We start from the raw sequence: 21990 nt of genomic DNA, 5'->3' as shown, positions 1-21990 counted from the left end.
TGCTATTTGCTACAGCCGGTTTATGATTTAAAAAGTAAGTTTTGATTAAGTTGATTTGAGCTATAACTGAAATGATATAGCAATAATTCAAACAGTTTTGATTCCAATTACAATGTAAATGCTGAAATTATAATATAAATATAAAAAACTAAATGTCTAAATCCAGAGACTCCCTCCTATGACTTGTCAATAATAATAATAATAATAATGAAATGGGCATGACAGAAAACAAATACATTCCTAAGAAAAAACAACAAATTCAAGTAGGTTAAGCGAAAGATCCATCACCAAAATCTCCAGGGGTCCTTATAAGGAGGAACATAATTTTCTGTGGGAGGGAGAAGACGGAAAGAAGCCACGGTTTTCAGCAGGAAAGGCCCCATCTGCATAACCAAAACAAGCATTCAGATTTGTGCAGCTTTCGTGTCCCTGATATCTTAGATTGCTTCTCATATCAAGGAATCTATAATAGGAACATGAGCACAATGAATTTTGTCCAAAGTAAAACCACACTCACTTTGTCCCATTGCTTGCTTAGAGTTGAAGCATTCAGGGAGTACAAATAGCCTGCGATAGAACACAACTCAGGAAAATCCATTTATAGAAGCACCACATTAAACATCTTTTTATTCCCTTCTTTAAGAATCACATTTCAAAACAATGAGGGAAAAGTTAAATGTTGGAAATGCTCATAATGGTATGTGACTATTAAGAAAAATATTAGTTGTGTATAAACTGTATATAATGTAATATTTAGTTGTAAATATTCTACATAATTACAGGTTAGTTAGTAGGAGAGAATCATTCACTCACATTTATTGTGGCTTGATTAATGGGAGAGAATCACCAACTTTCTCTAGTTAATTGTTCTTATAGTTATATATATTCATTGTCTCGTATAATAGAAAGTAAGATATTCTTCATTCTCTCAACCTGTATCATTCTTCTTTACCCTTTACATGGTTTCAGAGAATAAAAAATACTCAAACGAGTCTCGCTCTTCTCCAAATGGCCGAAACCCAATCTTCTGCCCCCTCAAAATAATTCTTCAGCCACATCCTCCAGTCAAAGTCAACCCATAATTATCGATTATCTCGATAGTCCCTCATCCATCATCTCCATCAATGCCAAAATTCAAATCTTTGTCAAACTCACATTCACCAATTACTCATCATGGCGATTTCAATTGCAAGCAATTCTCATAGGCTATGACCTTATGGGATTCATTTATGGATCTAAACCTTGCCCCCCACAAATCATCAACATCATTGATGCTGTCACTTCAAATCCAAATTTCACTATTTGGATCCGCCAAGACCAACTAATACTCAGAGCTATAGCCAGTTCTATCACTCCAAATCTTGTTCTTTTTATTTCATCTGCTCGTACATCAAGAAAGCATGGAATATTCTTGCCAATACATATGTCAAACCCTCAGGAACTAAAGTCGCGCTAGGGCGAATGAAATGGTCTAGAAATTCGAGCCAAGCACGCTGGGGCGGGGAAAATTGTCTGCCCTAGCACGCACAAGAAGAGAAACAATGAGGATTTGCGTGCAAAGCACACTAGGGCGGATGTTTTTGCCCACTCTAGCGGGCGCGATAAAAATATTTGCGAGCATGGCGCATTGGGGTGGGAAATTCCATCCGCCTCAGTGCAATTAAGAAAGAAAAAATATGCATCGATTTCTTTCCATTCTTTCTTGATGCTACATACTTGAAAAACCCTAGGACACAATTTTCAGGATACCAGTTTTTATTAGAAAGAAGAGCAGCCGCACATGAAGAGATAATAACCGGAGTCGAGGGAACTTGAAGAATTTGGGATTTTCGAGCAGCTTGTCTCCCGTTCTTCGATTATTCTAGTATTTATAATTTAAGAACTTTCATTTAATTATTGTATTGCATATTTTAGTATGAATTTTATTGGCTAAACTTGTCTTTTGTCGGGATTCAAGGAGATCCGCGAACGGTTGTTTGAATTTATTTAATCACCGACTTGTGTTTTATTCTTGATTAAATTATTGTTTTTCCTCGAATTATTGAAGACTAGCTAACTTTGATAATATTTTATATTGCAAGTGAGTTCGAGAGAATAAGTTGCGATAGGAACGAATAATATAATCCGTGTATTTACAATTTGCATAGACATATGAAATCAATACATGGTGATAGTCATAATCCAATAGGTCGAAAGCTAAGAGATTCCATAGATCGTGCATGCAATTCACCGTTGATATCGTGTCGAATTAGTTTAAAATAGCTTGAGAAAGTGTGTTAATTATTTAGGAAATTTTGTCAAAGGTAATGAACATTAGTAGAGATTAATTATTGAAAATAACGAGGGGTAGATGAACCGAGATTCCCAACAAATTCACTTTGTGTATAATTTTAAATATTCATTTTACATTGCTTATTTAGCCTTTGAGCCAATTAGTCAATTAAATTCTAGTAGTTAACACCCATCTCAAATTATCACTTACTAAAGAATATATAATTGAAAATAATATGTGAGTGATACAGTCTCGGCGGAAAGATATCCATACTTTTATACACTATACTATACCTTGAATCGTGCATTTGCGATTATTTTGAGCTTGAACTTTTAAATAATTTTTACTGGAGACTTGTAGTGCAAGAAAAGCTCGATCATTCGCTCGTCTCTCTTATCCATAGCTTCGGCCATACGCATCTCACAAGCTTGAACCTCGTTCTCACCCTTGCGTACTTCTTGGTTACTCATCCAGGCGAAGTGCATATCAATGTTATGAATCAATCTAAAATATATATATATATATTTATAATATATATATATATATATATATATATATATCATGCCATGTCACATTTGTTGAGACAATTTCCCTTTTTGAATCAATCACTAACTATTCCCCGTCCGTTTGATAACATTTTCCAAGAGTGGACGTCGAAAACTATACCTACACTCCAATCATCCTCACATAATACTTTCTTGCCTCCTCAATCTTCATCACCTCCTGATTTCTTCTTCACTGAACAAAGTTCATTACATGAAGTTATTCCTTTGTCTACTCCACCATCAACTACTATAATTTCCCAAATTCCTGCTACTTCTCCGAGTCAACATCAACATTCTAGAGTTTCTCCTTCCAATCCCAAACATATTTCCACAGGGGTAGACTTTGGCGATCATGTGGCCACCCCTACTCAGCATTCCCTTCGCGAACTCCATAGTATGTCATCGTATGAATTATCTTTATCAACAGCCTCCATTCCTTCACCCCAACCAGCAAATCACTCATCACCCCAAAATATTCATCCAATGCGAACACAAGCCAAAAACCACATACACAAACCTATCACCAAACTTAGCTTGACTATTACCAATTCCTCACCATATATTGAACCCACTTCTGTCTCCCAAGCCAAGAAACATTATGAATGGCGGGCAGCCATGTCCAACGAGTTTAATGCTCGCTTAAGTAATGGCACTTGGAGTCTTGTTCCTCCAAAATCTTCACAAAACTTGATTGGCTCTAAATGGGTATTTCGCATTAAATGCCACCCCTATGGCTCATCAATCACTTTAAGGCTAGGCTTGTTACCAAGGGCTTTCACCAACTACTGGGCATTGATTATCATGAGAAATTTAGTCCAGTCATCAAACCAACCACAGCAGTCTTGCCCACTCTAAAGGGTGGTCTCTCAAGCAAATGGATGTCAATAATGCTTTTCTTCATGGATACTTAACTAAAGATGTCTACATGATTCAACCTCCAAGCTTCATTTACAAGAACAATCCAACATTCGTCTGTCAACTCAAGAAATCACTTGTTGTAGCCTCTGTCACTGCTGAAATCACTTGGCTTCAATCGATATTACATGAATTAGGAGTTCATATTTCCACCACTCCAGCAGTTTATTGTGATAATATTGATGCTACATACTTATGTGAAAATCCACTCTTCCATTCTCGGATGAAACATATTGCTATTGACTTTCATTTTGTTCGAGAAAAAGTACAAAGCAGCATGATTCGAGTTTCCCATGTCTCTTCCGATGATCAACTGGCAGATGGACTCACTAAAGCATTATCTCAACACCGTCTCAAGAAACTTCGAGTCAAGATTGGTGTCCTCCCTAGAGACACCATCTTGAGGGGGCATATTAAGGAAAGCATTAGCTGTGGATAAACTGTGTATAATGTAATATTTAGTTTTAAATATTCTACATAATTACAGGTTTATTAGTAGGAGAGAATCTTTCACTAACATTTATTATACTTTGATTAATGGTAGGGAATCACACACTTTCTCTAGTTAATTGTTCTTGCAGTTACATATATTCATTGTCTCGTATAATGGAAAATAAAATATTCTTCATTCTCTCAAACTGTATCTTCTTCTTTACACTTTACCGTGACACCCAACACATACACAACATATATTTATATTTTATACATACAAGAATGTAGATGGAGAAAAAATTACACCAACACAACATACTCTATAAAAAATAAAATCTTACTTCACATTAAATTTAATGTAGTTGTATAGTGTATATATATGTAATATTTTATAAATAATTACCCCAAATATTAACTACTTTGGTCTCTTAGTGTGAATAACATTTTAAAAATGACAATACTACCCATATCCCTCTAAACAAACTAATTTTCAGATTACCAAACTACTCATTAGCCACAAAATAAATTATTATTATATTTAATATAATTGTTAAATTTTCATGCAAAAATTCACAATATTTATAGAACATTAACGTAATTGCATCATTAATTTCATTTTTTTTAAAAAATCATTATCCAAATAATAATCACAATTTATAAAATTAAATAATTTTTTAATGAAAAAGTATCATTAATTTTCTTTTTAAAAAACCACTCGTTATCCAAATAATAATTACAAATTATAACAAAATAATTACAAATATTTTCAATATAATTATTCAAAGTTATATATAAAAATTAACTTAACTTAAAAAATAATAACACATAATTTGTAGAAGCATGCAACACATGCAGATGCGTGCAAATTAATACCAGTATATAATGTATCTTACCATCACGTGCAGCCGTCGAAGCAACAAAATGTCTATAAAGATTTGGTTCCTGAATCTGCATCATTCAGGATATTGTGATAATTAAGTACATTTAATGAGTATATATATACAAAAGCCAATATTCTTCAGTGGTGAATGAATGGGGGCTAACTTACAGATTTGGTTGGTGATTTTCGAACCAGGTATTCGTAATACCAATAAGATTCACCATCAATCTGAGAGAGAAAAAAACATGATAAGCTTGATACAAGAAATCTCAAATTATAGCACCAAGATTAGTGCTGTTACTAGTTGAGACAAATAGATTAGAGAATAAAAATTATACTTACTATAGAAGAATGTGCATCAAGAACTGAACTTTCATCCATTCGCTGACTAGAGGTTACACGCTGTTCGTAACAATAGGATGCAATTCAAAGAATTTTAGGGGAGAAAATGGCTATCTATTTAAAAGTCATTTGGAATTGATCAAAAGTGGCGAAACAAAATTATAATTGAAATCATACAGATTTGTTAAACAAAATTTCAAAGAGAGCAGGCATGAGAGGGGAAGCCTCATAGAGACAGATCAAATGTAGTTGGTGTTTTTAAAACAAGATTAATAAATAGATAGAAGTATATCTCTGATAAAGTTACGCATTCCCTGAATCCTCCTTTCTAGCTAGCAAACTTGACAATAAATCAGAATTTGGAGTGATTATTTAGTGATAAGATGACCAAAAAGTATATTGCTTGTGGTAGACAAGAGAGTCAAAATACCAGAGCAGACTTGTCAGCTAAAACGGATTCAGCAACATCTTTTGGACTCCACGTACTTTTGTCCTTGGATCTCAAGAACAGTGAATTGGGGGGACCTATCTGAACCAAAGAGCATAAAAAAATTCTTATCGGAAAACCTGCAAAGACATGTCAAACTGAAAAATAAGACAGGCGGACCAAATTACCGAAACAGAAATTATGAGGTTATCGATGAAATCCACTCTCTCAGAAACAATGCGGAGCCGTGCATCAGCTGTGTAATAGAACAAGAAATGAGTGAGTAAGTTAGATGCAAGTATTGTCAAAATCTTGTTTCACTCTGAAAATACTAAAGCCACTTCATCTTTTTCAGCCATCTACATCACGGACCAAAGCATTCAAGGAATATAGGTAGAATGGATAAGCAACATATTGACACTTTTACTCACAGAATTTGCACAAAAACTATGATAGAGCTTACTAACTTACGGGACAATGGCGCAGCTGATGAATAACGCTCTGGTTTTCTCGATTCAACCCTTCAAATAGATGAAAAGAGTGAGGTTCCTACAATTAGTGATACAAGCTAACTAGATTAGGTTATAGTAGGTTTTTCAGTCATTCATATCCCATTCAAAGAAAAGGTAAATCGATGTATTACCAGAGCATCCAGGTTTTGAGAAGTTTTCTTGTACTCTTATTCATCTTTGTCACAAATAAATTAGAAAGGTTTTGTGTTGGAAGAAATGGAAAGCACAAGTAAGATATTGAGGAAATTAATTGTTTTATTCAGGAATGGGTGGCTTGGTGTCATCTCCGTAAGAGTTCATTTCCATAAGAAATTGATCAATCTCTAAGTCAATCAAAAAATGGAAGGTCTGAACAACCATTTTCCAAATTACTCATTTTTCATTTTAAAGTTTGTGAATCAAGTTTCAGGTTCACAAGCTCAATTTTTCATTTCACAAGCAGGCATTGAAAAAATTATGTAGCTGGAGTTTGTTCACGACAACATGCAGAAAAGTTATTCCTTGAATATTGTTAGGATAACCAATAACAAACTGAATTATGAAGAATGAAATCAAGTTGCACAAACTGTGCAAGAACCTTAATAAAGTTTGATGCATCTCATTTATTCATTACCATCCTGACCTTAAATTCTACACCATATGATCATTTCATAGATCATATTTTTCATGCACTCTGCCTCACGAGGCATGAACAAGCAAATAGGGGAAGCACTATGCAAAAGGCACAAGTACAGAAGTGCTTTCAGATTTAGACAAAAATATATAATGTCCCACTTAATGAATATTTTATCAACTAAAGCATGTCTTACATTCATTCACCAATTTTCATTAGCTATGTCTAAGATCCAACTCTACAAGATGAAATTAATTGGCAGTGCTAAGGATGCAGCCTCAGATTGGGAGATCAAACACATAAGAATCAAGCCTCCCAATTCAACTCACAAGGTTCATCACCAATGCTTAGTCAAGAGAAGGGAATGTAGTAGTATTGTTGTTCTAAGAAGCAAATGGCATGTTTTGTTATATTTCAATATTTCTGAGAAACATATTTCCAGGGAATGTGGTTTTGTTCAGTTTTGGAAGTCAAGGTCTTCTGTAGTAAATATCTTGTATCATGAATATATTGGATAACTTAAATTTTCAAATATAATGTAATTATTTTAAAATTTGAAAGAATAATGCACCATGTTAGAATTTAATAAACTAATATAATTATAATTTTTTATATATAATGAAACATTAATTGAAAAATAATAAAATTGAAGGAGAATGTGTAATGCCCAAGATTTTGATTATGTTAATATGAGATTATTGATTATGAATTGATATGATTATAGATGGGCTATTCCGAGACCAGATTGGCCAAAGCATATGAAGGGTGCAATTTTTGGATAGAACGCCCGAGCGCCAATGTTCAATAGGAACATGTTTCGGGCAGAAGATGTGGCGCCCGGGCGGTAGTTTATAACCGCCCGAGCGCCAATGGGCAATCCGGAAATATTTGGGCAGAACATTCCGCGCCCGGGCGGTAATTTTCGACCGCCCGAGCGCCGCCTGAAAGGTGTGAAAATAAGACACGTTTCTTGAACATGCAAGTAGGATATATATATGTCATTCTTCAGAAATGAAACGAAGGGAAGGAACGAGAAAAGCTTCAGGAAAGTAGAAGAAAATCCCTACGCCTTTATATTTCGATCCGTCCGTCTGATTTTGAATCCGATTTCAGTACTGTGTTCCTATCGACGAGAGCTACAACTGGACGTAAGTTTTCTTAAGTTGTGATATGTCTTGAAAGTATGATATTGCCAGAATAGAATATGATTCATATATGATGTTCTTCACATGTTATACATCGTATAATCGAAACCGGATTGAAGAACGGATACCGTATGAAATTGTTATGATTTTCTGAGTTGATTTGATTGAAATTAATATCAGATTGGTGTTGTTATTGATTATGAGGTGTATTAATTGATATATGTTGATATTGTATTGACGGGGATATTCAGATTGTTCCGTTATGCCGTTGATTTTGAGTTAGATGCAGATTGATCAGATTCGATATTGATTTGAGCAGTATATTGATATTATACTTCTTGATATTGTCATTGCCAGATTTCGAATTCCAGACTTGAACGTTGTCAGAACTACAACTAAAGAAATGTATAAGTCAATGTGGTACTGGGAGAACGACTCGAGTAGGATATACTTGAGTTTCCCTAAATCACATACTTATTGTTATTATTTGCAATGATTTGAATTGATATGCTTGTTCTATTGATTTATAGAAACATGTATTAGATGAGTATTAGACGAGTGATCTTGTGACATAAGTGCCGATAGTGATGGAATCGTCACTGGCACATTGCACATTGTCACGAGATAGTGAATTGGCGATAGTGCCACAGTCTGTGACGGATAGGTCAAGACACCGGTTGTTTGGTTATATCGATTGAATAGAATTGGAGTTTCTTCTATTACTGAATTCGATATAGGAATGTCAACGTCTGGAAACCGGGATCCCTAGACTAGGATTGAGTCTAGTCTGAGCCGTGGAGTCACGAGTCTGATTGACTGTCTTATATTGATTATGTTTTCAGATTTTGATACATATTCCTGATATCTGTCTATGCTTTTATATTGATTATATGATTGCATGTTTCGTTGATTTATACTGGGATATATTTCTCGCCGGAGTTATCCGGCTGTTGTCGTGTTTGTATGTGTGCATGGCAACAGGTGGGACAGGATCGGGGTCGAGGAGATGAAAGGAGATTGAGATTAGAGTGGAGACTACGGACCTTGATTAGAAATAGGGTTTGGACACTTTAGTTGTTAAACCTTAGTTGAATGATGGTATATAGTACAAGATTTGTACTTTAATACTGACATGTATATTAGAATGTTTTCCATTACGTTCCGCATTTAATTATATATTTTAAAGAAAAAAAATTTGACCCTGTTTATTATAATTAATTAAATTGTCTCAATGATGATTAAGAATATGATTAGCGTCCGGGTCCCCACAACAGGTGGTATCAGAGCAATAGATCCTTTAGACTAAGATAGGAACTAGTGAGCGGGGTAAATGAGTTTTTTTTCTTGCTTTTGAGTGCTAGCATGTTCTACTGCTTTATAATGCATGTTTATCTGTTTATCTTATTTGATTTGAAAACATGTGTTATTGAGAATGAATCAGAACCGATTCTTGATCAGAGATAAGATGATCAGAAGGGAACAGATATATACATATTGTTGTATTTTGTTGCTAACCCTTTTGATAATTAGATATGCCTTCTCGAAGAATACCGGAACAGGGTAGCACTTCGAATCCTCCAATGGATGTAACAGCAACACCGATGGAGACATTGCTGAAGAGATTTCAGTCATTCCATCCACCGACTTTGAAGGGTACTGAGACTTCAGTTGATTGCGAGAGTTGGTTAGACGACATTGAGATGCTGTTTGAGTCCTTGGATTACACTGATGAACGGAGAGTGAAACTGATCGGGCACCAGTTGCATGATGTGACAAAGAAGCATTGGAGCATCGAGGTACGACTATTACCTGGAATGTATTTAGAACTGAATTTTATCAGAGATTCTTTCCAGTGTCGTACAGGAAAGATAAGGGAGCAGAATTTGCGAACTTGAGACAGGGTCAGCTGAACATCGAGGAATATGTGGCCAAGTTCTCTACACTGCTAAGATTTGCTCCACATGTGGCCGAGAATGACGAAGCTGTTGCTGATCAGTTCATTAATGGCCTGAATCCGGAAATCTTTACCTTGGTAAATACCGGGAGACCGAATAATTTTACCGATGCTTTGAACAGAGCCAAGAGAGCCGAAGCCGGTCTGATGAGACAGAGAGGAGCTTCGTTTGTACCTCCAGCACAGAGACCACAGCAACCACCTCATCGGTTTGAGAGTGGCAGCAGCAGTGGAGGAAAGAAAGACTTCCTGAAAGCTAGAGGGAAGCAGTTCAAAAGATCTGGAAGCAGTTCATCCAGTTCTAGTGGCTCGAGACAGATCGGTCAGGGCCAGAGTTATACAGGACCTTATTGCAGCACTTGTGGAGGGAAGCATTCCACAGAGCAGTGCCGAGGAGTGTTTGGCAGTTGTCGTATTTGTAGGCAACAGGGACATTTTGCTAGAGTCTGCCCACAGAGAGATTCTCAGAGATCACAAGGTACCGAATCATCTGGATAACAGACTGATAGACGATCAGCCGCTGTTCATTCGTTCCAGCCAGCACCATCTCAGTCACAGCAAAGGCTAGGAGGTAGCCAGACAGTAAGTCAGCCTCCTAGACAGCAGGCCCGAGTATTTGCTTTGACAGAGGAGCAGGCTCAGGACGCACCTGACGATGTTGTTGCAGGTAACTGTTTTATTTCTGGTTATCCTGCTTATGTATTGATAGATACTGGTGCATCACATACATTCATATCTGAGCGATTTGCATTGATGCATTCCTTGCCTATCGAGTCATTATCTGCTGTAGTGTCTGTCTCTTCTCCTTTGGGGACAGGTTTGATATCAGTGAAGTCTGTGAAACATTGTATACTACAGTATGAGGGGCATGAGATTGAGTTAGACTGTATAGTGCTTGGGTTGTCTGATTTTGACTGTATTATCGGTATCGATATGTTAACCAAGTACAGAGCTACTGTTGATTGTTTCCACAAAATTGTGAGATTCAGACCGGATATGGCTGATGAGTGGAAATTTTACGATAAGGGTTCTCGATCTAGAATTCCTTTGATATCCGTATTGTCTATGACTCGATTGTTACAGAAAGAAGCGGAGGGATTCCTTGTTTATTCAGTTGATTTACTGAAATCGAGTCCATCATTAGCTGATTTGCCAGTGGTGTGTGAGATCGCTGATGTCTTCCCAGATGAGATTCCTAGTTTGCCTCCGATTCGAGAGATAGACTTCAGTATTGAGTTGATGCCAGGTACAGTTCCGATTTCAAGGGCTCCGTACAGAATGGCACCGATTGAGTTGAATGAGTTGAAAGAGCAGTTGGAGGATTTACTGGCCAAGGGGTACATCAGACCGAGTGTGTCTCCTTGGGGTGCTCCAGTACTGTTTGTTCGAAAGAAAGACGGTTCTATGAGACTCTGTATCGACTACCGGCAACTGAATAAAGCAACGGTAAAGAATAAATATCCCTTGCCTCGCATTGATGATTTGTTTGATCAGTTGCAGGGTTCTTCAGTATATTCCAAGATCGATCTGAGATCTGGATATCATCAGCTGAGAGTCAGGGATTCTGATATCTCGAAGACAGCATTCAGAACCAGGTATGGACATTATGAGTTTATTGTCATGCCGTTCGGTTTAACTAATGCTCCAGCTGTATTTATGGGTCTGATGAACCGCATATTCCAGAGGTATCTTGATGATTTTTTTATTATATTCATTGATGATATCTTGATTTATTCGAAGAAAATGATTGACCATGCCGAGCATTTGAGAATTGTATTGAAAATTCTGAGGGCTGAGAAATTGTATGCTAAACTGTCAAAATGTGAGTTTTGGTCTTCTGGGGCATATTATATCCGGAGACGGTATATCAGTTGATCCCAGCAAGGTTGAAGCCGTGATTTCTTGGCCAAGACCGACATCTGTACCCGAGATTCGCAGTTTTATGGGTTTGGCAGGATATTACCGTCGATTTATTAAAGATTTTTCCAGCATTCCCAAGCCTATTACTCAGTTGACTCAGAAGAATGCTCCGTTTATATGGTCTGAAGACTGTGAGTCCAGTTTTCTTGAGTTAAAGAAGAGATTGACCAGTGCTCCGGTGTTGACTATTCCGTCAGGTACTGGTGATTTTGTGGTTTATTGTGATGCATCTCACCGAGGATTGGGTTGTGTTCTGATGCAGCGAGGACATGTTATTGCTTATGCCTCGAGACAGCTGAAGCCACATGAGACTCGTTACCCAATTCATGATCTTGAATTGGCTGCCATTGTATTTGCGTTGAAGATATGGCGACACTACCTTTATGGTGAGAAGTTCGAAATCTATTCTGATCATAAAAGCTTGAAATATCTCTTTTCACAGTCCGAGTTGAGTATGAGGCAACGAAGATGGCTCGATTTATTGAAGGATTTCGATTGTGAAATCAAATATTATCCAGGAAAGTCCAATGCCGCAGCAGATGCACTGAGTCGAAAGGTATGTTCTTTATCCTTATCGACGATTGGTGTTTCGAATTTGATAGAAGATTGCTGTTTGTCTGGATTGGTATTTGAGACAGATTATAAACCGATGAGATTATATGCTGTTCAAGCCGAACCAGAGCTGATTTTGAGTATTAAAACGGCTCAGAAAGTTGATCAGAATGTGCAGAATTCGATTGCTATGGTCAGAGCTGGACATCAATCGGAATATCAGGTTCATGATAGTGTTTTGTATGTGAATAATCGTACTGTTGTGCCGAATGTTTCAGATTTGAGACAGCGGATACTGACAGAAGCGCACAGCAGTCGTTTTAGCATTCATCCTGGTGGCAGGAAGATGTACAATGATTTGAAGACACGATACTGGTGGAAGCAAATGAAAGCTGATATTGCTACATTTGTATCCAAATGTTTAAATTGCCAACAGGTGAAAGCCAAGAGGAAGAAACCAGGAGGACTGTTACAGAGTTTGTCTATTCCTGAATGGAAATGTGATCACATTTCCATGGATTTTGTGACGCAGTTACCACGTTCCTCCAGAGGTTGTGATTGACAGATTGACTAAATCCGCATGTTTTATTCCATACAAAATGACGTATAGATATGACCAGATGGCTGATATATATGTCAGAGAGGTGGTCAGATTACACGGAGTGCCGAAGTCGATTGTATCAGACCGTGATCCTCGGTTTACTTCGCACTTCTGGCAGAGTTTACAGCAGGCTCTCGGTACGAAATTGCATCTTAGTACCGCATATCATCCACAGACCGACGGACAGTCGGAGCGGACTATCCAAACACTGGAAGATATGCTGAGAGCGGTAGTGCTTGATTTTAGCACTAACTGGCAGGATGCATTGCCACTTTGTGAGTTCTCGTACAACAACAGCTATCAGACGAGTATTGAGATGGCACCATTTGAAGCGTTGTACGGAAAGAAGTACAGGATCCCCTCTGTATTGGGATGATATCTCTAAGGTTCCTGAGATTGGACCTGACATGATCAGAGATATGACTGAGAAAGTGAAGCTGATTCAGAAGAGAATGAAGGCAGCTCAGGACAGACAGGCCAAATATGCCAATGTTCGACGCAGACCGTTGGTATTTGAGGCAGGAGACCGAGTATTCTTGAAGATTTCACCTTTCCGAGGAGTTGTCAGATTTGGCAAGAGAGGAAAGTTGTCTCCGCGTTATATTGGGCGTATGAGATTCTCGAGAAGATAGGAGATCGTGCCTATCGACTCGCCTTACCGCCTTCTCTATCTGGGATACATGATGTCTTTCATGTATCATTATTGCGGAAATATCTCTCGGATGCTTCATATATTATTCCGCCGAGCGAGGCAGAACTAGACGAGACACTGAGTTACTTCGAGAAGCCGATTCAGATTCTTGATCGGAAAGAAAAGCAACTCAGAACGAAGACAATTCCGCTTGTGAAAGTTCAGTGGAGTCGTCATGGCGTCGAACAAGCTACCTGGGAGACTGAGGCAGACATGAGACAGAGGTCCCAGAGTTATTTCGTTGATGTGAGTTTCTATTTAGCTTCTGTTACATTTCTTTCTGATCTGATTTGATTGCATGTGATTTCGGGGACGAAATCAGATCTTAGGGGGGGAGAAATGTAATGCCCGAGATTTTGATTATGTTAATATGAGATTATTGATTATGAATTGATATGATTATAGATGGGCTATTCCGAGACCAGATTGGCCAAAGCATATGAAGGGTGCAATTTTTGGATAGAACTATTGGCGCCCGAGCGGTAGAAAATGACCGCCCGAGCGCCAATGTTCAATAGGAACATGTTTCGGGCAGAAGATGTGGCGCCCGGGCGGTAGTTTATAACCGCCCGAGCGCCAATGGGCAATCCGGAAATATTTGGGCAGAACATTCCGCGCCCGGGCGGTAATTTTCGACCGCCCGAGCGCCGCCTGAAAGGTGTGAAAATAAGACACGTTTCTTGAACATGCAAGTAGGATATATATATGTCATTCTTCAGAAATGAAACGAAGGGAAGGAACGAGAAAAGCTTCAGGAAAGTAGAAGAAAATCCCTACGCCTTTATATTTCGATCCGTCCGTCTGATTTTGAATCCGATTTCAGTACTGTGTTCCTATCGACGAGAGCTACAACTGGACGTAAGTTTTCTTAAGTTGTGATATGTCTTGAAAGTATGATATTGCCAGAATAGAATATGATTCATATATGATGTTCTTCACATGTTATACATCGTATAATCGAAACCGGATTGAAGAACGGATACCGTATGAAATTGTTATGATTTTCTGAGTTGATTTGATTGAAATTAATATCAGATTGGTGTTGTTATTGATTATGAGGTGTATTAATTGATATATGTTGATATTGTATTGACGGGGATATTCAGATTGTTCCGTTATGCCGTTGATTTTGAGTTAGATGCAGATTGATCAGATTCGATATTGATTTGAGCAGTATATTGATATTATACTTCTTGATATTGTCATTGCCAGATGAGTAATTCGAATTCCAGACTTGAACGTTGTCAGAACTACAACTAAAGAAATGTATAAGTCAATGTGGTACTGGGAGAACGACTCGAGTAGGATATACTTGAGTTTCCCTTAAATCACATACTTATTGTTATTATTTGCAATGATTTGAATTGATATGCTTGTTCTATTGATTTATAGAAACATGTATTAGATGAGTATTAGACGAGTGATCTTGTGACATAAGTGCCGATAGTGATGGAATCGTCACTGGCACATTGCACATTGTCACAAGATAGTGAATTGGCGATAGTGCCACAGTCTGTGACGGATAGGTCAAGACACCGGTTGTTTGGTTATATCGATTGAATAGAATTGGAGTTTCTTCTATTACTGAATTCGATATAGGAATGTCAACGTCTGGAAACCGAGATCCCTAGACTAGGATTGAGTCTAGTCTGAGCCGTGGAGTCACGAGTCTGATTGACTGTCTTATATTGATTATGTTTTCAGATTTTGATACATATTCCTGATATCTGTCTATGCTTTTATATTGATTATATGATTGCATGTTTCGTTGATTTATACTGGGATATATTTCTCGCCGGAGTTATCCAGCTGTTGTCGTGTTTGTATGTGTGCATGGCAACAGGTGGGACAGGATCGGGGTCGAGGAGATGAAAGGAGATTGAGATTAGAGTGGAGACTACGGACCTTGATTAGAAATAGGGTTTGGACACTTTAGTTGTTAAACCTTAGTTGAATGATGGTATATAGTACAAGACTTGTACTTTAATACTGACATGTATATTAGAATGTTTTCCATTACGTTCCGCATTTAATTATATATTTTAAAGAAAAAAAATTTGACCCTGTTTATTATAATTAATTAAATTGTCTCAATGATGATTAAGAATATGATTAGCGTCCGGGTCCCCACAGAATGTGACAGCGAATCAATGTTCTAAAATGCGGCCGCCTAGGCGCTAGGCCAGCCGCACCGATAAGGTGCTAGGCGGCCAGCCGAGGCGCTGGGCGGTCCTGGGCACCTGGGCGCGCCTAGGCGGATGCCAACCGCCTAGGGCCTGAATTTTTTTTAAAAAAAATTGGCCTTTTAAAATTTTTAGATCCACTAAGAAACCCATTTAAAAAAATAAATTTGGGCTTACACTAGGTCTGCTGCAATTCTTCCTTCTCGCTTCTTGTTATTTTCCAGTCTCGTTCCAGAGACTCCTCGGCCACGACTCCTGCTCCTTCTCGGCCACTACTCCTGCTGCAAATCCGAAGCACTCTAGCTCACTTACTCGAGTTTTTCTTTTGTGTAGTATTATTCATTGGATATCACAACAATATTCATTTGAGTATGATTTTGTGTCCGATAAAGTGAGCAAAATATTGATTCAGTCGAAAATATTGATTTGAGTTGAGGTGTTGGCTTGAGGTGAGATGGGTTTTCCTGAAACTTTTGATTGAAAAAGTGAGCAATCATTATTTCAATCAGAAAATTTGCCTCAGCAAATTTGTATTCATTTTCAACGTGAATTTTGGTTTGATTTGCAAATTTGTATTCAGTTTCTAAATTTGTGATATTCAATGTGAATTTTGGTTTGATTTGCATTTGATTTGTTGAATCAGCAACGACATAACCAATAGTTTAATTTGATTTGTTGACACTTATAGTCATGGTATGTTAATTAGCAAACAGATGGATAACTACAAGGATTTGTTAATGCTATTTATGCTAGGATTTGTTGGAGGATTTTCTGTGATTAGACCTCCCTTCCACGGTTCAATGCGTGCCTTATCTTTTCTGGAATCCTTCATGTGTGGACTTCTTTCCTTTCGTTTTCCTTTTCCTCGTAACACATGGCATGTGTGTTGTGCTTATTGCCCTGTGGTATTTGTCTGTGAGTACCATTTTGAGCAGCTGAAGTTTTCCTTTGGGTTTGCAGTTTAGAGGGTAACAATGGCAAGCAATCCACCGTCGACCACATCCGTCAGTCAGCCTGAATCTGGAATTCTTAAGAGAAAGTCGAATGACATCAAATGGGAGTTTGGTATGTTGATTGATCCTAAGAACCTCGACAAAGTTAAATGTAAGTTGTGTAGGAAAATGATGTCTGGTAGAGTGTATAGAGTCAAGGAGCACATAGGAAATATATCTGGAAATGTATCTGGGTGTCGAAACGCATCTCAAGAAGATCGTAATAAGTGCAAATATGCTATTTTAGAAGGAAGAACAAAAAGAAAAACAAAATATTGGAAGAAGAAAGTTGTAGAACAGAGGTGAATATTTCTCTAGACGAAGAAGAAGATGCTAAAATTGAAGGGATAGATGAAATCAAAAAGCCTCATCTACTTGGCCCCATGGATAGATATGCATCGATGATTGCTCCATATTCAAGTGGGAGTAAAGTGCTTCGCCAAAAAATATAAATGAGGCTCTTTTCAAAGAGAGAACTCAACAAGTTCAACAATATGTTGGGAGATGGACTTATGAAAATGGAATCTCATTCAATGCTCTTGATAATGATAGCTTCAAGCAACTAATGGAGGCAGTGAGTCAATTTGGACCAGGGTTCAAGCCTCCAACTCAATATCAACTTAGAGAACCACTTTTAAAAGCTGAAGTTGAAAGAACAAAGAAATTGTTGAAGAATCGCGAAGAAGAATGAGCAAAGAATGGGTGCTCGATTATGACAGATGCATGGAGTGATAGAAAAAGAAGAAGCATATTAAATTTGTGTGTTAATTGCAAAGAGGGTACTGTACTTTTAGAGTCTAAGGAGTCTTCAGACGAGGCACATACAGCTGGACTTATTTTTGAGTATGTTGACAAGTGTGTTAAACAAGTAAGAGCTCATAATGTTGTTCAGATTGTAACAGACAATGCCACCAACAACATGGTTGCGGCTAAATTGATGAAAGAAAAGCAGCCAGGGATATTTTGGAGTTCATGTGCAACTCATACTGTTAATCTCATGCTTGAAAATATTGACAAGCTTCCAAGATTTAAAAAGATTATCGACCAAGCAAAGGGTTTTACAATTTTCATTTATGCTCACCATAAGAATTTGTCATTGATGAGAAGTTTTAAGAAGAAAAAAGACATAGTCCGGCCAAGAGTTACCAGGTTTGCATCAAACTTCCTCACATTGCAAAGTTTGATTGAGAAAAAATCTAGTTTAAGGGCAATGTTTACAAGTGATATGTGGGAGAACTGTAAATAGTCAAAGACAAACAAAGAGAAATTGGCTTACTCTACTGTGATGAGCATGAGTTTTTGGAATGGTGTGACACTTTGTTTGAAAATATTTGCTCCTTTGGTAAGAGTTCTCCGATTGGTAGACGGAGATAGAAAGTCATCCATGGGGTTTCTATATGGGGAGCTTCTTCGAGCTAAAGAAGATATCAAGGTGGCTCTTAACAATGTCGAATCAAATTATCAACCTATCATAGTGATTCTTGAGTAAAAAATGAAGGATAGACTTGATACATCATTGCATACCACAGCCTTTTTGTTGAATCCCTGCTTCTACTACAAAGATAGTTCTATTGCTCTTTATGGAGAGGTCGCGGCAGGGATTTTTGAATGCATGGAAGTTTTGCATGCCGATGAGTTTGAACTGCAAGATACAATTATTAACAAGGAATTTGCAAAATATAGAGATAAGACTGGGTTATTTGGGAAGCATTGGCTGCAAAAGCATGTGAAAAAATGACGATACATTTGATCCATGTACATGGTGGAGTACCTACGGTGCTCACACACCCAACTTGCTAAGAGCGGCATTGAGGATTCTTTCATTAACTACAAGTTCATCTGGGTGTGAAAGAAATTGGAGTGCATTTGAAAGAGTAAGTTTAAACTTTAATTAAAATAAATTATTGATTTTTTAAGTGTATGTTCAAATTCCTAACTATACTAATTACTTTCTTGGTTTTTTTTTAGATTCATACAAAGAAAAGAAATAGGTTGGATGTCCATAGGTTGAACAATCTAGTATTTGTCCAATTTAATGCTAGATTGTTTAACAAGCGAAAATGAGAGAAAGAAAGGAACGTCGACGTCCTTCTTGAAAAGATGCTTCAAATGCACAAGGTTGGATTGTGGATGGTGGGGAAGAAAATGAAGTTGAACTAGGTTCGGGGCTCACTTGGCAATTAGTTGATGAAGCAACTGGGGCAGGTGAAAATCTACAACTCCGAAGAAGCTCTAGAGTTAAAGAAGTTCACGAGGATGATTTTGAATCTGAAGAAGAAGATGATGATCAAAATGATGATATTGATTTTGTGTCCGATGAAGAACAAGTTGTTGAAAATTTCGGAGAAGAAGAAGTGGAGTAAATTTGTGATGACACATTAGACTATTTTATTTTGAATTTTGGAAGAAATCTGAATTCTATCTTATTTTATTGAGATACACATTAGACTATGTTGGGAATATTTTGAACGTATTTTAATTTTTAAATTTGATGTAATTGTGTTGAAATTCTAGTATATGATTTATTATGTTTTGATATCGTAGAATCCGATTAGAGGCGGCCTAGGCGCTGGGTTGGCGCCCGACTAACGCCTAACGAATTTTATAACCTTGGAGCGAATAAAAATGCATGTTTGGGAAAGTATTTAAAAATAACATGGGTATGCTTATATTTCTGGGCAATGAAAGTATTTCCCAAAAACATAAACAAATAATTCATAGCATTCTTCACAGAAATCCTGGATGACTTAAAAGGGCATGATAAAAGCTGGATAACAACGCATAACAAATTCAAGAAGTGCTCACCACTTGAAGACAAACTTAGAAGAAGGTAATTCTGTTGGATATGAGTATGAGTAGGCATTTAATTCATCAACCATCACATCCATTTTCAACTCTTCCTCGCTGCAAAATCCTGCAAAGTAGGCTAGGCAGTTCAACATCCATGCAAACTCATCGACACCCAATTTATCGAGCCCCTCATGGACATTGGAGGACAATCTGAATTCAATCCTTGTATTGTTATATAACAGCCCATAATCTCTTCAACTTCTCCCAAGAACAAAACAAAATGATCATAAAAAAAATCTGAATTAACATGATAACTTCATCTCTTGATTGACATTAAACAGGAAAAACATTCAGCAGTACCAAGGTGGCTAGTGTCTAAAATTTTTAAGAACTTAACGGGATCTAGAGCCTTTGGCCATATTTTAAAGTGGCCTCTCATACATTGCAATATTCAAATGAATAAAATTTTGGTGACTTGATCTAAAACACGTCCGCGCTGCATATCTTATATAAATCTAGTATTGAATTTTGTTATATCCAATCCAGAACTGTCCTCAGTCAGAACACTTCACCTTAATTTCACAGTTGCACCACAATTGGCCTTGCTTAACTAATGATAACCACAAATATATGAATAAAAATTTCTTTTTCAATAACACGTGCATTTCAATATTCAATAGGGTTGAACGTAGCTCAATTAGTATCAACCCTTTTTTCAGTCTCTTTTATGAAAAATATAGCATTTTGAAATATTTAAACTAAATTTAGCATATCTTAAATATCAAAGTATGACACTCCTAATCATCATCCACACATTTATCAATTTAACCATAATTTAGTGATTATTACCAAATAAAATTTTACTTGGGTTGACACATACCACAGACCATCTCCTCACAAACAAAACACCAAATAAATATATTTTTTCTTTTTTTTTTATCACTAAAAAGCATTTCTCAAGACTTCCCCCATAACATTTTCCCAAAACATACAGAAACCTTAAGCTCCTTCTCAACTATATCATTCAACAGCTTAGAGAACTTATAAAGAAAATAATATTCTAGTGGAAAATAAAATATTACAAATTAGTGCTGTAAAAAAAAATCACAAATTGGCAGTACCAGTCAGAAATATTCATTTTTAGATCCATGTCGAAATCAAAACAAATAAGATAATGCGTGGCCAATATTTACCCAAGGTTGGGAAAACTAGAGAAAGTGAAGAAGAGAACCCCGTAAACAATAAATCCCGCCTCCACATTCCAAGTTTCGAAAATGGTCTCGAAGAATCAACACTGCATGCCGTTACCCTTCTTACTTTCCAATGTTTCTTTTGGGTTGAAACTGGAATTTTTTCAGTATTATGCCTTGCCAACCAAGAAAAGAAAAAAAACAAACTCAGAACAAGAAAAGATATAATCCCTTGGAATTCAGAACACTAAATGGGTATATCACCTGAAAAAAGAGAGATTTGGAGGGGCAGTTGAGAAAAGAGATGTAGTCATTGGGTTTTTTGTGTCAGCTCTACTCTAGTCTTCAAGATAACAATGATACTAGTTTTACCTTTTTTATTTTATTAATTTATTTAAAATGAGCAGTTTATTGTTATAAATTTAATAAGGAAGATAAAAAACGAGAAAAGTTAATTTAGATAATGAACCTTATTTTTAAATTTATAATTAAGATCTACGTTAAAATATTATCACAACACTATCATTTTCATAATTATTTCCATTTGATAAACTTGTTTGGTTTATTGGAATGTTATAAAGAGTCAAGTCTTGTCTCGTTAAAATCTTAGTAAAATTTATCGGAGAAAAAACTCGATATAAGAAAAGAAGAGTATAATAATATATAATTCTCGTTGGATATGCTTCTGACGATGAATGTGTATGGTTAAAAACTTATTAGTAAAAACACAATGGGACAAAAAATTGGCTTGTTAACTATCTCATTAAAAATCTTGTTATGAAAAATCGCGCAAGAATCATATACAAGAAAAAAATACAATATATGATACTTCTTCTATTACAAACATCACTTTAAATCATTACGTCCTTACATTCCTATCTTGTACACTGATTTTTCAAAAAGGTGATGTAGGTTATAACTTCGTGAAAAGACGGGTCATATCATATTCAATTGTTGCTTAGATATAGTTCTTTCGAGCATCAAATGATCAAACACTTACCAATTGATGTGACATCCCATAAAAGTATTTTGTA

The 21990-nt window shown here is 36.8% G+C and overlaps 1 protein-coding gene across 2 annotated transcripts; it reads right to left on the bottom strand.

The window, feature by feature from the left end:
* Positions 1–38: 38 nt before the first annotated feature.
* Positions 39–21311, bottom strand: LOC142529556 (psbP domain-containing protein 5, chloroplastic). 2 transcript variants are annotated; one of them, XM_075635106.1, is made up of 11 exons: positions 21221–21311; positions 20960–21132; positions 19782–19890; positions 6285–6334; positions 6002–6069; positions 5817–5915; positions 5387–5446; positions 5213–5272; positions 5058–5112; positions 518–567; positions 39–383 (listed from the first exon to the last, which is right to left on the bottom strand). In XM_075635106.1, the coding sequence occupies exons 1-11, from the start codon at positions 21268–21270 to the stop codon at positions 285–287; spliced, it is 873 nt and encodes a 290-aa protein (XP_075491221.1). In that variant the 5' UTR covers positions 21271–21311; the 3' UTR covers positions 39–284. The 2 variants fall into 2 exon arrangements, with proteins under 2 accessions (XP_075491221.1, XP_075491222.1); XM_075635107.1 differs by lacking the exon at positions 6002–6069 and having other exon boundaries at positions 5817–5953.
* Between the last annotated feature and the right edge of the window lie 679 nt (positions 21312–21990).

This window comes from Primulina tabacum, chromosome 16 (assembly GCF_025594145.1).
Source record: "Primulina tabacum isolate GXHZ01 chromosome 16, ASM2559414v2, whole genome shotgun sequence".
In the NCBI taxonomy this organism is placed as follows: domain Eukaryota; kingdom Viridiplantae; phylum Streptophyta; class Magnoliopsida; order Lamiales; family Gesneriaceae; genus Primulina; species Primulina tabacum.
This window is presented reverse-complemented; position numbering and strand designations above follow the sequence as displayed.